The sequence below is a fragment of the Panulirus ornatus genome, chromosome 4 (genome assembly GCF_036320965.1).
Source record: "Panulirus ornatus isolate Po-2019 chromosome 4, ASM3632096v1, whole genome shotgun sequence".
In the NCBI taxonomy this organism is placed as follows: domain Eukaryota; kingdom Metazoa; phylum Arthropoda; class Malacostraca; order Decapoda; family Palinuridae; genus Panulirus; species Panulirus ornatus.
Window position 1 is genome coordinate 18202403 of NC_092227.1, and position 15614 is coordinate 18218016.

The 15614-nt window shown below is 39.3% G+C and overlaps 1 protein-coding gene across 3 annotated transcripts in view; it reads right to left on the reverse strand.

The window, feature by feature from the left end:
- LOC139765906 (kinesin heavy chain-like) overlaps positions 1-15614 on the reverse strand; it is a 909514-nt gene that overhangs the window by 170815 nt on the left and 723085 nt on the right. For all 3 annotated transcript variants that reach the window (XM_071693874.1, XM_071693867.1, XM_071693860.1), the window contains exon 17: positions 8132-8233. In XM_071693874.1, the coding sequence (XP_071549975.1) occupies positions 8132-8233 (102 nt within the window). The remainder of the gene's footprint in view (positions 1-8131; positions 8234-15614) is intronic.

A 15614-nucleotide genomic window follows, 5' to 3' on the forward strand; every position in this document is an offset into this window, starting at 1 on the left:
TAATTACCTACTTGTGCTGTACAGGGAGGGAGTTTAACACTTGCGTGCCCTATCTTTTAAACATTCTCTACTATAATTCAACTTTTAAAATTTCTGTATGCTGTTTGCATCAACCATATCATTATTCATTTTACTCCATTTATCCACCATTCTTATACAATGAAACTATGTCTTGACATGTCTTTTGACAAGCTTCGTGCTCAATTCTATGCTCTGCCTTCTGGTTGGTCAAACTCTACATCTCTCAAAGACCTGTTCACTGTCTGTCCCATCAATTTGTTTTGAAAAAAGGTTGTGATCAGGTCACCCCTCACTTCTCTTTACCAAGGTGGGCAAATCTAAGGCTTCTAGTGTGTGTGTGCATGTGTTTTATCTATTTGTGAATAACTATTTGTGAGGGAGTTCTACAAGTGTTGGGACTCACCTCTTGAACTTCATCACACAACATTTCACACTTCTGCATTCTGTCAGTATTCAGAGGTCCATGACTTAGTTTATTCTATTCCTACACTACTTTGACACTTTTTTTTTTTTAACAATCCTTGTCTTAATTTCTTAATATGATTTATGATTGCTCTATTTTTACATCTTTCAAAGCTATGTTTGCTGCTATCAACAAAAATTGTATAAATAACTACAATGATTCCTGCAGCCCATTTTCTGCAAGGTAATATCTATATCAAGGCCTTCTTTTCCTTTCCCATCCTCATTATTTTGCATTTATTTGGGTTCAATATCATCAACCATCAAGCCAACTTTTGAGTTTGTTTAGGTTACCTTGTAAACAAGCTGATGAAACCTTGATTTTTTTCTCTCCTAATGACCTTGGCATCTTATATTTAGCTATGGATCCAGTCCTGGTGAGTCACATACATAGATTAAGAAGAGTAATGGTACCACGATCGAGCCCTATGGTATGCCAATGGTAACCCTAAACCTTTCCACGAAGTGTCCCCTTACATGTGTCCTTTAGTTTCTTCACCAGGTAATTATCTGTTCATCAGGGGGATTCTTCCCCTTATTATATCATTATTATCATCATTATCATTATGCTTTGTCGCTGTCTCCCGCATTAGCGAGGGAGCACAAGGAAACAGATGAAAGAATGGCCCAACCCACCTACATACACATGTATATACATACACGTCCACACACGCAAATATACATACCTATACCTCTCAATGTACACATATACATACACACACAGACATATACATATGTACACATGTACATAATTAATACTGTCTGCCTTCATTTATTCCCATCGCCACCCCGCCACACATGGAATAACAATCCCCTCCCCCCTCATGTAAGCGAGGTAGCGCTAGGAAAAGACAACAAAGGCCCCATTCGTTCACACTCAGTCTCTAGCTGTCATGTAATAATGCATGTATTCTTCCCCTTATTTCTGCTTAAAGATCCAAGTTCTTTACAAGACTCCTATGTGGTAGTGTCAACCACTTTCTGGCAGTCCACTCACAAACAAAATGCCTATCTTTCTCTTTCATATGAAACAAGACTCACATATAGTCTAGGATATTTACATACAACCTCTGTCTTGTCTCTCACTTAGATAGCTCCTTCTTTGTAAGCAGTTATCTACTTTCATTCTGATTATCTTTACTAATGTTTTAAAGACTAATTGCAGCTGGGAGAGAGGTTTGTGGCTGAGCATAATTTCACATTTTCCTGTCTTAAAGACAGGCATGACAATTGCCATCTTTCATTCCACTGATGCCACACTCTCTTTCACCGACATATAAAAAGGCCTGTCAAGTTTAGCTATAAACTTCATCTCATATGTAGAGACTTTATCAGGATGAAATCCCTCAAGCCGTCTGCTTATGTCTTTTCTAAAGATTTCAATGATTTCAAGCACTCCTTGTTCCAACTCACTGATGTTGAAGCTATGGTGTCTGCCACTGTGGAAACACTTATGAGAATGTCGCTCAGTTTCTAATACATTTTCATAACATCTTTACAGATTTTCCCCTGAATCCCATAACCTGATTATCTGCTCTTTAACAAACAATATACTCTTGATGAATTCATGGAAAGGTAGTGGACAATCTGCCTTGTCTACAATATTCTTATCAAAGTTTCTCTGTGCCTCTTTCCTGATGTTATGTACACATTCTCTGCTCTCTTACTCCTTACAAATGCTGGCTGGTTGAAGTGCCACCTATACGTCATTTACAGTATATCCCTAAGTTCTTTTGCTTTTTGACGGCCTTTTACTAAAATTCCCCTCTCTCTCTCTCTCTCTCTCTCTCTCTCTCTCTCTCTCTCTCTCTCTCTCTCTCTCTCTCTTCTAACTTTCCCTCTTGACTTGGAGTTACAGTTATCCATGCTCTAACTCATTCAATGTATGTTTCACAGAACCTTTGATAACAATGATCAACTTATGGCTATGTAAAGACTGATCTAGTATCAATGGTGTGTTAATTCCTCCAATTCTAGTATGCTCAGTGATATGAGGATATATAAAATTTTCCTGCATACACTAAGATCTCATATCTTCATAGCCCGATCTCACTGAAAATCTAAATTCTCCTATCTTATTCCTTTATAACTTAAATCTTCCATTATCAAAACTTCTGCAGAATCAGAAAAACAATCCTTCAAGGTGGAGTTCTATAACAAGGGGCACCAACAAGGAACGCACTGAACACTACTGAAAATATGAATCTTCTTGAAGTCAAGCGAGAAGCATGCACTGCTCTGTAGAAATGAAGATCCACAACATCTAAGCTGACTTTGTAGGATAGGACCTCACAAGCCCAGCACTGGTAGTTGCAGGCAAAGGAGTCCTTATTTAAGAACAATGAAATAGTCAAAAAAAAAGTAATCCTTGTGGAAGGTAAAAATGGGAGCTATGAAAGACCCTTTGCTTTCACAATTCCAAGTTGGAAATAAAGCACCAGCAAAAAGTACTGAAAGACCTCCATAGAGGTCTGAAACTCCATTCAGAGAGAAACCACATGGTGTTATTATTGCACACAAAATAACACATGAGTGGAACCAACTGTCATGCGAGTTACAGGAAAACTGAGAGATGGAGCCAGCAATAGGCTTAACAGAATGAATACATTAAAAGTTCCACACAACAGTGAGTTGTGAGGGTGATGACCCATTGATGGGACAGGTTACACTTTTTGTAACCATAGAGAGGTTTAGTCAACTACTCATTGGCTGCCTTTCGTTAGCGGGACCATTTGATGGACTCACTGCTTTGTGAACCCATGGATAGGACTGACTGCCAGACAAAAGTTAGTCCACTGAGGAAACTTGTATGATGTACTTTTAGGATGCACTGTAGGGCGACAGCATTGATAGTGATCTGGTCCCTGGTTCACCTGGTGGGTTTGGTCATAGGTTCCAATAATGAGTCCAGTTACAGGTTCAACCAGTGGGTCCAGTCACAGGTTCTACTGGTTGTGCCAGTTACAGGCTCTACTGGTAGGTCCAGTTAGAGTTTCTACTGGTGGATCAAGTCACAGGTTCCACAGGGTCTAGTTAAATGTTCAACCGAAGGGTCCACTCACAAGTTCTACTTTCAGCATCCATTTCCCACACACATATGCTCACAGCTACCAATTATATCCAGTTTTTCTTCAATTCAATTAACATTATAGCATCATCTGCATGAGAAAACTGTGGTAATTTTCCAGTTTTGTTTTTCTATAGTCTAGTAGTACAACACAATCATATCCATCTCACTCTCATCCATATTATTAGATAGATGCAATCCTACACATGGTTCAAACCACTTACTCATGCAAAAGTTTACTATCAATTAAGAATTACTTCAGTCATTAGCTCTTAACAGAGTTTCCAAAGAGCTTTTCTATTATATTACCATCAACTATTTGAAATCCACAAATGGTCCACAAGTACAATATCTCCTTTATCTCTGGAACTTTCTTAACTACCTCCTCATATGCACAATATGGACTACACCTTCTTCCTTTCCTAAACCCATATTCTCGACATACAAGTGGTTCCCCATTCCTTACATCACACATTATTCACACTCCCATCATAGAGTCTGTCAACTTTTCTAAGAGTGCTCATTCCTCTGCAATTATTTTTTTTTTTTGCTTCAATCATCAAAAGAACAATTACTGCCTTCATCCAGTCATCATATGTATGACCATTTATCCATCCATAAACACTTTCTGTATTTGATCAACAGAACCATCTCATGCAGAACTCCATTTATGATTCAACTTTTCCACTTTTATGTGCAATATCAGCTTTTTAAAGTCTTCTACTCCCACTTACCTACTCCCCTGGCTTGTTTTTTCTGATCTTATTGTACCATTAGCATATACCTTTCACCATCATCTTCAGTTTATTCTTTAAAGCACTCTTTCCATCTCTTTGAAATTTTATCCATTGCCACAAACAATCTTCCATCTTAGTCTAGTGTACTTTTACTGACACAAATATCTTTTCTGCATATTTTTGCCCCTCCAAAACTGTGTATTCTATTCTAATTTAAAGTGATTAATTTTTTTGAGATGCTAATTTGCATTATAATCATTCTTTTCCACCAACTCAAATCATAAACAAAACAGTCCACATGTAAAAGGTTTGCCACAAATGAACAAATTTCATTTTCTTTTGGGAACAAAAGTGAATTCAACGTTCATTAAGATTTATCTCATAGCACCAAACCTGGGGAATACTGATAAAAAAGAAATGTTTTTAGCTTTACTCCTGAAATAATGTACAAGCTGGTGATATTGCTCCAGAATCCTCCTCGATCTTTCCTTAAGATTGTTGTTAGTACTTCCTGGACTTACAAACATCCTCCACTGCATCAGCTTTGTGCTTTATTCAGGCCTTAGAAATCAGTATCATATGCAGTGTGCTGGGTACCTGGACAAATTTGTCCAGTTGACCCCAGATGATGGAGTCTCGAATTAGCCTAACATCGCAAGTGATTGAGAATATAATGGTGAGTGGTAGTCATTGGAAGTGGAATTTTGTGGCAGTGAACATGATGATGAATATGACAGAGTGTGATGATGATTATGACAATGAATGATACATATCAAAATTTACAATATCATAATCTATGGACATTCGTTTTCGGTCAGAGGTCAATAGAAAAAAAAAATTTCTGGTCATTACTTGGCCATATTTCAACTACAGTTTTTTTTTAAATCTGACAACATAATGCTTTCCTTCATACTCAAAATACTATTGGCAGCAAATTCTGATGTGACCATAATCATATTTTACCATAAATTCATTATAATTAAATAATTGATGATGAAACTCACTACAAAGCTACTTTTCAGCAAATCCCAAAGAATGATTGAAACATGGAGAGAAACATACTGCACCTGACAGCAACTGTTACCCTTTCTATTCAATTCATCTACCTTGTACCATTTAAGATAAAAGACTAATCTTCATTTTACTATTACCACTCATGACAGACTCCCATCTAACTCTCTCATACACATCAAATTATGAAAACTATTTATCAATACCTTACTAAAATCACTTCACTCACTCTCTTGCCTACTCTATCTTCACTGAACTCAAGTACCTGAAGGATGTACAAGCATCCTTGTGGTGAAAATATTGGTCCATATTACTCTTACCTGCAGGTGCACACTCTGGATGCATCTCTAGTGTTATCATTTTCACATGAGTCCCAATGGCCAACAATAGCATTTTCTTTACCCTGTCTTTAATTCATGTCACCCAACAAACAGTTTCTTTCTTGGATTCACATTTTTCAATGCTCTTTCTAATTCTTAACCAGTAGGCATTAGTTGGTAGAAAGCCACCAACCAGGGAGGTTTGCTACTGGTATCTGCATATCAAGAAAGTTAGTGACATAATGGCATAATGAGCCAGCATTCAGTGGTTGTCAAGTTGCACTCCTTTGACCCAGGTAGCTGCCCTTTCTTTCTGCCTCAGCCACACATGGATTGCTGGTATTCTGTCCACAAACATGCAATCTCTCCTTGTCAAACTTAACACTTGACAACACTTAACTCACATAACTCATTCTTATACTCCAGGTTTTCCCTTGGTGAAATTTAGGGCAAAACGGTAGGAGCAATACTCAGAGGTAGTAGGTAGGAACATTAGACAGAGGCATTAGGTAAAACCTTTAGGTAGGTGTAGAGGATAGAAAAATTAGAAGGGAGTATTAGGTAGAAGTCATAGGAAGGAACATTAAGTAGGAATATGAAGTACACACATTAGGTATAAGTAGTTGGTAGGAACATTGGGTGGGAACCTCTGAAAACACTGCACCAGAGTTGTCCTCTGCCAGTGGCCTAGTAAAGCTTAGGCACTCAAGGCTGTGACGCAGCAGTGATCCCATTGTACATATCAAGGAATATTCCCTGATCCTATTGTACTGATCAAGCGATATACCCTGATCATGTTGTGCATATCAATGGGTACAGCCTGATTCAATTGCACAGGCTTTATTGTTCATACATCATGAATGGTTAAGACTGTACACTCTTGATCTCTGTCAGCTATGGTAGCTCTAACATAAGAGAAGACACTTTTCTCACACAAACAGTTCTTCTCTTTTCTAACTTTCACTTTTAAGACTAGCTGGGAGTCTCATACACAATCTTAAACCTGAGTGTCCTTCAAATACATGTCAAGAATCTACAGTCTAGAATATCCAGTCCCAAAACACCTACATACTGAATGACACTCATTTATGTTCTTATTAAGATGGTCCAAGACTTTTCCAAGTTCATCATTATAATTTTCACAGGTGCCATAGCCTGTCACCACTATTATCAAACTATATCTCTCCTTCTTTCACAGTGTTTCCCTACTTCTATCTCTATTTTGCCTTCTCCTCCTTCCTATCTCTATTTTTCCTTTTTAAGCATACATGCTGATGCAATCCTCATTCTTTTCACTCATTCTTATTCTTGACTGCAAATAAGTGATTACCTAAATGAATATGCATCATTCTTTGAAAAAAATCTCAGCACTGTAGCTAACAGAATAATGAGTGATGTGGAATGGTTGGAAGCTAAAATAGCTGGGGAAGATTTTGCATATCTCACCTTGTTCTAAATGTGGGAAAATGCAAATGGATGTAGACAGATTATATAAACGTAACTCTACTAAACTCAGTATTTGCAATATAATACCTACCTATCCACGAGATGGATGATGGTGGTGGCTTAAGTGAGACCATGCTCATGTTGAATATACAAATATCAACTTTCTTAGTAGCTGTGACGGCAATGCTAAGTGAAGTTTAATTAGCAAATGTGCTATTTTCCAATGCAGAAGTGATGCAATACTTGCTGTTATAAGCTCTATATTCACTGTACATGTTCATTTTATGCTCTCCTGCTTACTTGTCTTCGCATAGGTAAAATTTTCTGGTATGTATGGTTTGTCTCCCTCTCCTAATCTACAATGAAGGTCCAACTGTATCAAGTTTCCAATACTTTTCATGACATAATATAATGATGTAGTCTATCTGAACTCAGTACTGCAGAAGATGAGAATGTCAAATATTTCTCTTTAATTTACTTCTTATCCCAAATTCATATTCACTGGAAGCTAAATATAAGTTGACCTCCATGGAGAAAATGATAAACAATATGGCAATTTGTGCAAAGGCCATGCATGAAGCTGGTACAGTCTGCAAATGAAAGTGCTGAAATAATCAAGTTCCAATGAAGAATGCTGTGTCTGGTCTGTAACATATTGTGAGATCACTGTCAAGTCCTTCCCTCATACTATCATGCTACTATCAAAACATTATTCTTGGTGGCTAATTATCATGTAGTTTTGCAGTTGATACAAAACTCATTCAAATGGAGTACTGAATCATAGAGAAGTGATAAGCAATTCTATGACAGTAAATAATGTTTTAATGCTCCTATTTAAAGTAACTAAATACAGAATTTCCTCTAGAAAATGATCAAACAAAATCCAATAAATTTTGTGAGTAACATACAAAAACCTATAAATTCAGTGCAATCCTTAACCAACTTCCAGTACAAGTATAAAGAAACAAAAGACAAAAAAAAATTGTTTTAGAAAAAAAGTAATGATTTTCTTTTTTATAAAAAGCAGCCAACTAAACGGCAAATCTAATAAATCTTAAGCTACTTACATAAGTTCATGAAGTCGAGCACTCTTCTCTGCCTCCTCAACTTTAAGTTTGTTGTGCTCTGCTTTCAGCTGCTCATGCTCAACACTCAGTTTCTGGTTTTGGCTAAGAAAAGCAAAAACATCAGCCACTAATATGCTATAAATGGTTTTTGATTTATAAGTCATTGGATATTATATCAGATGCTAATTCTCTCAATTACTGTAAGGCATCTTATGTTTGAAATATATCTTTCAATTTTTGTTAATACCTGAATTATGGTTTTGTATGTATTGATTGCTCTCATCCAGCATTGGAACCTTGTTTATAACTTGGGTAAGGGAGGCAAGTTGTCAGAAGCAGTGAAAAGTTCTTATCAAGGATGTAAGGCATGTGTACGTGTAGGAAGAGAGGAAAGTGATTGGTTCTCAGTGAATGTCGGTTTGCGGCAGGGATGTGTGATGTCTCCATGGTTGTTTAATTTGTTTATGGATGGGGTTGTTAGGGAGGTGAATGCAAGAGTTTTGGAAAGAGGAGCAAGTATGAAGTCTGTTGGGGATGAGAGAGCTTGGGAAGTGAGTCAGCTGTTGTTTGCCCATGATGCAGCATTGACGGCTCATTTGAATGAGAAACTGCATACGTTGGAGATTAAGCTTAGAAAATTGCGTCAAAGGAGAAAGTTGAGAGTGAATGTGAATATAAGCAGGTTTAAGTTTGTTGAGTATTCCAGGGAAATTATATGGGAGGGTATTGATTGAGAGGGTGAAGGCATGTACAGAGCATCAGATTGGGGAAGAGCAGTGTGGTTTCAGAAGTAGTAGAGGATGTGTGGATCAGGTGTTTGCTTTGAAGAATGTATGTAAGAAATACTTAGAAAAGCAAATGGATTTGTATGTAGCATTTATGGATCTGGAGAAAGCATATGATAGAGTTGATAGAGATGCTCTGTGGAAGGTATCAAGAATATATGGTGTGGGAGGCAAGTTGTCAGAAGCAGTGAAAAGTTCTTATCAAGGATGTAAGGCATGTGTACGTGTAGGAAGAGAGGAAAGTGATTGGTTCTCAGTGAATGTCGGTTTGCGGCAGGGATGTGTGATGTCTCCATGGTTGTTTAATTTGTTTATGGATGGGGTTGTTAGGGAGATGAATGCAAGAGTTTTGGAAAGAGGAGCAAGTATGAAGTCTGTTGGGGATGAGAGAGCTTGGGAAGTGAGTCAGCTGTTGTTTGCCCATGATGCAGCATTGACGGCTCATTTGAATGAGAAACTGCATACGTTGGAGATTAAGCTTAGAAAATTGCGTCAAAGGAGAAAGTTGAGAGTGAATGTGAATATAAGCAGGTTTAAGTTTGTTGAGTATTCCAGGGAAATTATATGGGAGGGTATTGATTGAGAGGGTGAAGGCATGTACAGAGCATCAGATTGGGGAAGAGCAGTGTGGTTTCAGAAGTAGTAGAGGATGTGTGGATCAGGTGTTTGCTTTGAAGAATGTATGTAAGAAATACTTAGAAAAGCAAATGGATTTGTATGTAGCATTTATGGATCTGGAGAAAGCATATGATAGAGTTGATAGAGATGCTCTGTGGAAGGTATCAAGAATATATGGTGTGGGAGGCAAGTTGTCAGAAGCAGTGAAAAGTTCTTATCAAGGATGTAAGGCATGTGTACGTGTAGGAAGAGAGGAAAGTGATTGGTTCTCAGTGAATGTCGGTTTGCGGCAGGGATGTGTGATGTCTCCATGGTTGTTTAATTTGTTTATGGATGGGGTTGTTAGGGAGGTGAATGCAAGAGTTTTGGAAAGAGGAGCAAGTATGAAGTCTGTTGGGGATGAGAGAGCTTGGGAAGTGAGTCAGTTGTTGTTCGCTGATGATACAGCACTGGTGGCTGATTCATGTGAGAAACTGCAGAAGCTGGTGACTGAGTTTGGTAAAGTGTGTGAAAGAAGAAAGCTGAGAGTAAATGTGAATAAGAGCAAGGTTATTAGGTAAACTAGGGTTGAGGGACAAGTCAACTGGGAGGTAAGTTTGAATGGAGAAAAACTGGAGGAAGTGAAGTGTTTTAGATATCTGGGAGTGGATTTGGCAGCAGATGGAACCATGGAAGCAGAAGTGAATCATAGGCTGGGGGAGGGAGCGAAAATTCTGGGAGCAGTAAAGAATGTGTGGAAGTTGAGAACATTATCTTGTAAAGCAAAAATGGGTATGTTTGAAGGAATAGTGGTTCCAACAATGTTATATGGTTGCGAGGCGTGGGCTATAGATAGAGTTGTGCAGAGGAGGGTGGATGTGCTGGAAATGAGATGTTTGAGGACAGTATGTGGTGTGAGGTGGTTTGATCGAGTAAGTAATAATAGGGTAAGACAGATGTGTGGTAATAAAAAGAGTGTGGTTGAGAGAGCAGAAGAGGGTGTTTTGAAATGGTTTGGTCACATGGAGAGAATGAGTGAGGAAAGATTGACCAAGAGGATATATGTGTCAGAGGTGGAGGGAACAAGGAGAAGTGGGAGACCAAAGTGGAGTTGGAAAGATGGAGTGAAAAAGACTTTGAGTGATCGGGGCCTGAACATGCAGGAGGGTGAAAGGCGTGCAAGGAATAGAGTGAATTGGAACGATGTGGTATACCGGGGTTGACGTGCTGTCAGTGGATTGAATCAAGGCATGTGAAGCGTCTGGGGTAAACCATGGAAAGCTGTGTAGGTATGTATATTTGCATGTGTGGACGTGTATGTATATATATGTGTATGTGGGTGGGTTGGGCCATTCTTTTGTCTGTTTCCTTGCGCTACCTCGCAAATGACAGCGACAAAGCAAAAAAAAAAAAAAAAAAAATGGATGGGGTTGTTAGGGAGGTGAATGCAAGAGTTTTGGAAAGAGGAGCAAGTATGAAGTCTGTTGGGGATGAGAGAGCTTGGGAAGTGAGTCAGCTGTTGTTTGCCCATGATGCAGCATTGACGGCTCATTTGAATGAGAAACTGCATACGTTGGAGATTAAGCTTAGAAAATTGCGTCAAAGGAGAAAGTTGAGAGTGAATGTGAATATAAGCAGGTTTAAGTTTGTTGAGTATTCCAGGGAAATTATATGGGAGGGTATTGATTGAGAGGGTGAAGGCATGTACAGAGCATCAGATTGGGGAAGAGCAGTGTGGTTTCAGAAGTAGTAGAGGATGTGTGGATCAGGTGTTTGCTTTGAAGAATGTATGTAAGAAATACTTAGAAAAGCAAATGGATTTGTATGTAGCATTTATGGATCTGGAGAAAGCATATGATAGAGTTGATAGAGATGCTCTGTGGAAGGTATCAAGAATATATGGTGTGGGAGGCAAGTTGTCAGAAGCAGTGAAAAGTTCTTATCAAGGATGTAAGGCATGTGTACGTGTAGGAAGAGAGGAAAGTGATTGGTTCTCAGTGAATGTCGGTTTGCGGCAGGGATGTGTGATGTCTCCATGGTTGTTTAATTTGTTTATGGATGGGGTTGTTAGGGAGATGAATGCAAGAGTTTTGGAAAGAGGAGCAAGTATGAAGTCTGTTGGGGATGAGAGAGCTTGGGAAGTGAGTCAGCTGTTGTTTGCCCATGATGCAGCATTGACGGCTCATTTGAATGAGAAACTGCATACGTTGGAGATTAAGCTTAGAAAATTGCGTCAAAGGAGAAAGTTGAGAGTGAATGTGAATATAAGCAGGTTTAAGTTTGTTGAGTATTCCAGGGAAATTATATGGGAGGGTATTGATTGAGAGGGTGAAGGCATGTACAGAGCATCAGATTGGGGAAGAGCAGTGTGGTTTCAGAAGTAGTAGAGGATGTGTGGATCAGGTGTTTGCTTTGAAGAATGTATGTAAGAAATACTTAGAAAAGCAAATGGATTTGTATGTAGCATTTATGGATCTGGAGAAAGCATATGATAGAGTTGATAGAGATGCTCTGTGGAAGGTATCAAGAATATATGGTGTGGGAGGCAAGTTGTCAGAAGCAGTGAAAAGTTCTTATCAAGGATGTAAGGCATGTGTACGTGTAGGAAGAGAGGAAAGTGATTGGTTCTCAGTGAATGTCGGTTTGCGGCAGGGATGTGTGATGTCTCCATGGTTGTTTAATTTGTTTATGGATGGGGTTGTTAGGGAGGTGAATGCAAGAGTTTTGGAAAGAGGAGCAAGTATGAAGTCTGTTGGGGATGAGAGAGCTTGGGAAGTGAGTCAGCTGTTGTTTGCCCATGATGCAGCATTGACGGCTCATTTGAATGAGAAACTGCATACGTTGGAGATTAAGCTTAGAAAATTGCGTCAAAGGAGAAAGTTGAGAGTGAATGTGAATATAAGCAGGTTTAAGTTTGTTGAGTATTCCAGGGAAATTATATGGGAGGGTATTGATTGAGAGGGTGAAGGCATGTACAGAGCATCAGATTGGGGAAGAGCAGTGTGGTTTCAGAAGTAGTAGAGGATGTGTGGATCAGGTGTTTGCTTTGAAGAATGTATGTAAGAAATACTTAGAAAAGCAAATGGATTTGTATGTAGCATTTATGGATCTGGAGAAAGCATATGATAGAGTTGATAGAGATGCTCTGTGGAAGGTATCAAGAATATATGGTGTGGGAGGCAAGTTGTCAGAAGCAGTGAAAAGTTCTTATCAAGGATGTAAGGCATGTGTACGTGTAGGAAGAGAGGAAAGTGATTGGTTCTCAGTGAATGTCGGTTTGCGGCAGGGATGTGTGATGTCTCCATGGTTGTTTAATTTGTTTATGGATGGGGTTGTTAGGGAGATGAATGCAAGAGTTTTGGAAAGAGGAGCAAGTATGAAGTCTGTTGGGGATGAGAGGGCCTGGGAAGTGAGTCAGCTGTTGTTTGCCCATGATGCAGCATTGACGGCTCATTTGAATGAGAAACTGCATACGTTGGAGATTAAGCTTAGAAAATTGCGTCAAAGGAGAAAGTTGAGAGTGAATGTGAATATAAGCAGGTTTAAGTTTGTTGAGTATTCCAGGGAAATTATATGGGAGGGTATTGATTGAGAGGGTGAAGGCATGTACAGAGCATCAGATTGGGGAAGAGCAGTGTGGTTTCAGAAGTAGTAGAGGATGTGTGGATCAGGTGTTTGCTTTGAAGAATGTATGTAAGAAATACTTAGAAAAGCAAATGGATTTGTATGTAGCATTTATGGATCTGGAGAAAGCATATGATAGAGTTGATAGAGATGCTCTGTGGAAGGTATCAAGAATATATGGTGTGGGAGGCAAGTTGTCAGAAGCAGTGAAAAGTTCTTATCAAGGATGTAAGGCATGTGTACGTGTAGGAAGAGAGGAAAGTGATTGGTTCTCAGTGAATGTCGGTTTGCGGCAGGGATGTGTGATGTCTCCATGGTTGTTTAATTTGTTTATGGATGGGGTTGTTAGGGAGGTGAATGCAAGAGTTTTGGAAAGAGGAGCAAGTATGAAGTCTGTTGGGGATGAGAGAGCTTGGGAAGTGAGTCAGTTGTTGTTCGCTGATGATACAGCGCTGGTGGCTGATTCATGTGAGAAACTGCAGAAGCTGGTGACTGAGTTTGGTAAAGTGTGTGAAAGAAGAAAGTTAAGAGTAAATGTGAATAAGAGCAAGGTTATTAGGTACAGTAGGGTTGAGGGTCAAGTCAATTGGGAGGTGAGTTTGAATGGAGAAAAACTGGAGGAAGTAAAGTGTTTTAGATATCTGGGAGTGGACTTGGCAGCAAATGGAACTATGGAAGCAGAAGTGAGTCATAGGATAGGGGAGGTGGCAAAGATTCTGGGAGCAAAGAAGAATGTTTGGAATGATTGAATATTATCTAGGAGGGCAAAAATGGATGTGTTTGAAGGAATAGTAGTTCCAACAATATCATGCAGTTGTGAGGCATGGGGTATAGATAAGGCTGTGTGGAGAAGGGTGGATGTGTTGGAAATGAGATGTCCAAGAACAATATGTGGTGTGAGGTAGTTTGATTGAGTAAGTAATGTAAAGGTAACAGAGATGTGAGGGAATAAAAAGAGAGTGGTTGAGAAAGCTGAAGGTATGCGGACATGGTTTGGACATATGGAGAGAATGAGTGAGGTAAGGTTGATGAAGAGGATACATGTCAGACACAGAGGGAACAAAGAGAACTGGGAGACCAAATAGGAGATGGAAGGAGGGAGAGAAAAAGATTTTGAGTGATTGGGGCCTGAATGTGCAGGAGGGTGAAAGGCATGCATGGAAGAGAGTGATTTAGAATGACGTGGCATGCTGGGATCAACGTGTTGTCAACTAACTGGTCCAAGGGATGTGAAACGTCTGTGTAAACCATGGATAGGGGGCTGTGGCCTTTCTTTATCCGTTTCCTGGTGCTGCCTCATTGACACATGGGATGGCAATTGGTTGTGGGGGTAGAAAAGAGAATATATATGTTATCTTTTTTCATTTCCTTCGTGCATATGTGCATTTTCCTGTGGGGTGAGGTGGCATCAGGAATGGATGAAGGTGAGCAAGTATGAATATGTATGTGTACATATATGTATGTGTATGTATAAGGATATGTATATGTATACATGTATATGTAGACTTTTTTCATACATATTTGCCATTTTCTGCATTAGTGAGGCAGTGTTATGAACATAGGACTGAACCTATGACGGAAAATCGTCACTTGGCCACCTTCTCTGTTCCTTCTTTTGGAAAAGTTAAAGCTGGAGGGGAGGATTTCCAGCATGCAGGGAATATGTGGGATGTGTTCTTTCTCCCCTATCCTCAGGGATATATGTAAATGTATGTGCACATAATTATATGAGAGGGTACTGACTGAGAGGCTAAAGGCATGTACAGAGCATCAGATTGGGGAAGAGCAGTGTGGTTTCAGAAGTGGTAGAGGATGTGTGGATCAGGTGTTTGCTTTGAATGTATGTGAAAAATACCTAGAAAAACAAATGGATCTGTACATAGCATTCATGGATCTGGAAAAGGCATATGATAGGGTGGATAGAGATGCTTTGTGGAAGGATTTAGGAATATATGGTGTGGGAGGGAAGTTACTAGAAGCAGTGAAATGTTTTTAACAAGGCTGTAAGGCATGTGTACAAATAGGAAGAAAGGAAAGTGATTGGTTCCCAGTGAATATTGGTTTGCGGCAGGGGTGCGTGATGTCTCCATGGTAGTTTAATCTGTTTATGGATGGGGTGGTTAGGGAGGTGAATGAAAGAGTTTTGGAGAGAGGGGCAAGTATGCAGTCTGTTGTGGATGAGAGGGCATGGGAAGTGAGTCAGCTATTGTTTGCTAATCATACAGTGCTGGTGGCTGATTCAGGTGAGAAACTGTAGAAACTAGTGACTGAGTTTGGTAAAGTGTGTGAAAGAAGGAAGTTGAGAGTAAATGTGAAAAAGAGCAAGGTTATTAAGGTTCAGTAAGGTTGAGGAACAAGTTAATTGGGAGGTAAGTTTGAATGGAGAAAAACTGGAGGAAGTGAAGTGTTTTAGATATCTTGGAGTGGACTCAGCAGCGGATGGAACCATGGAAGTGGAAATGAGTCACAAGGTAGGG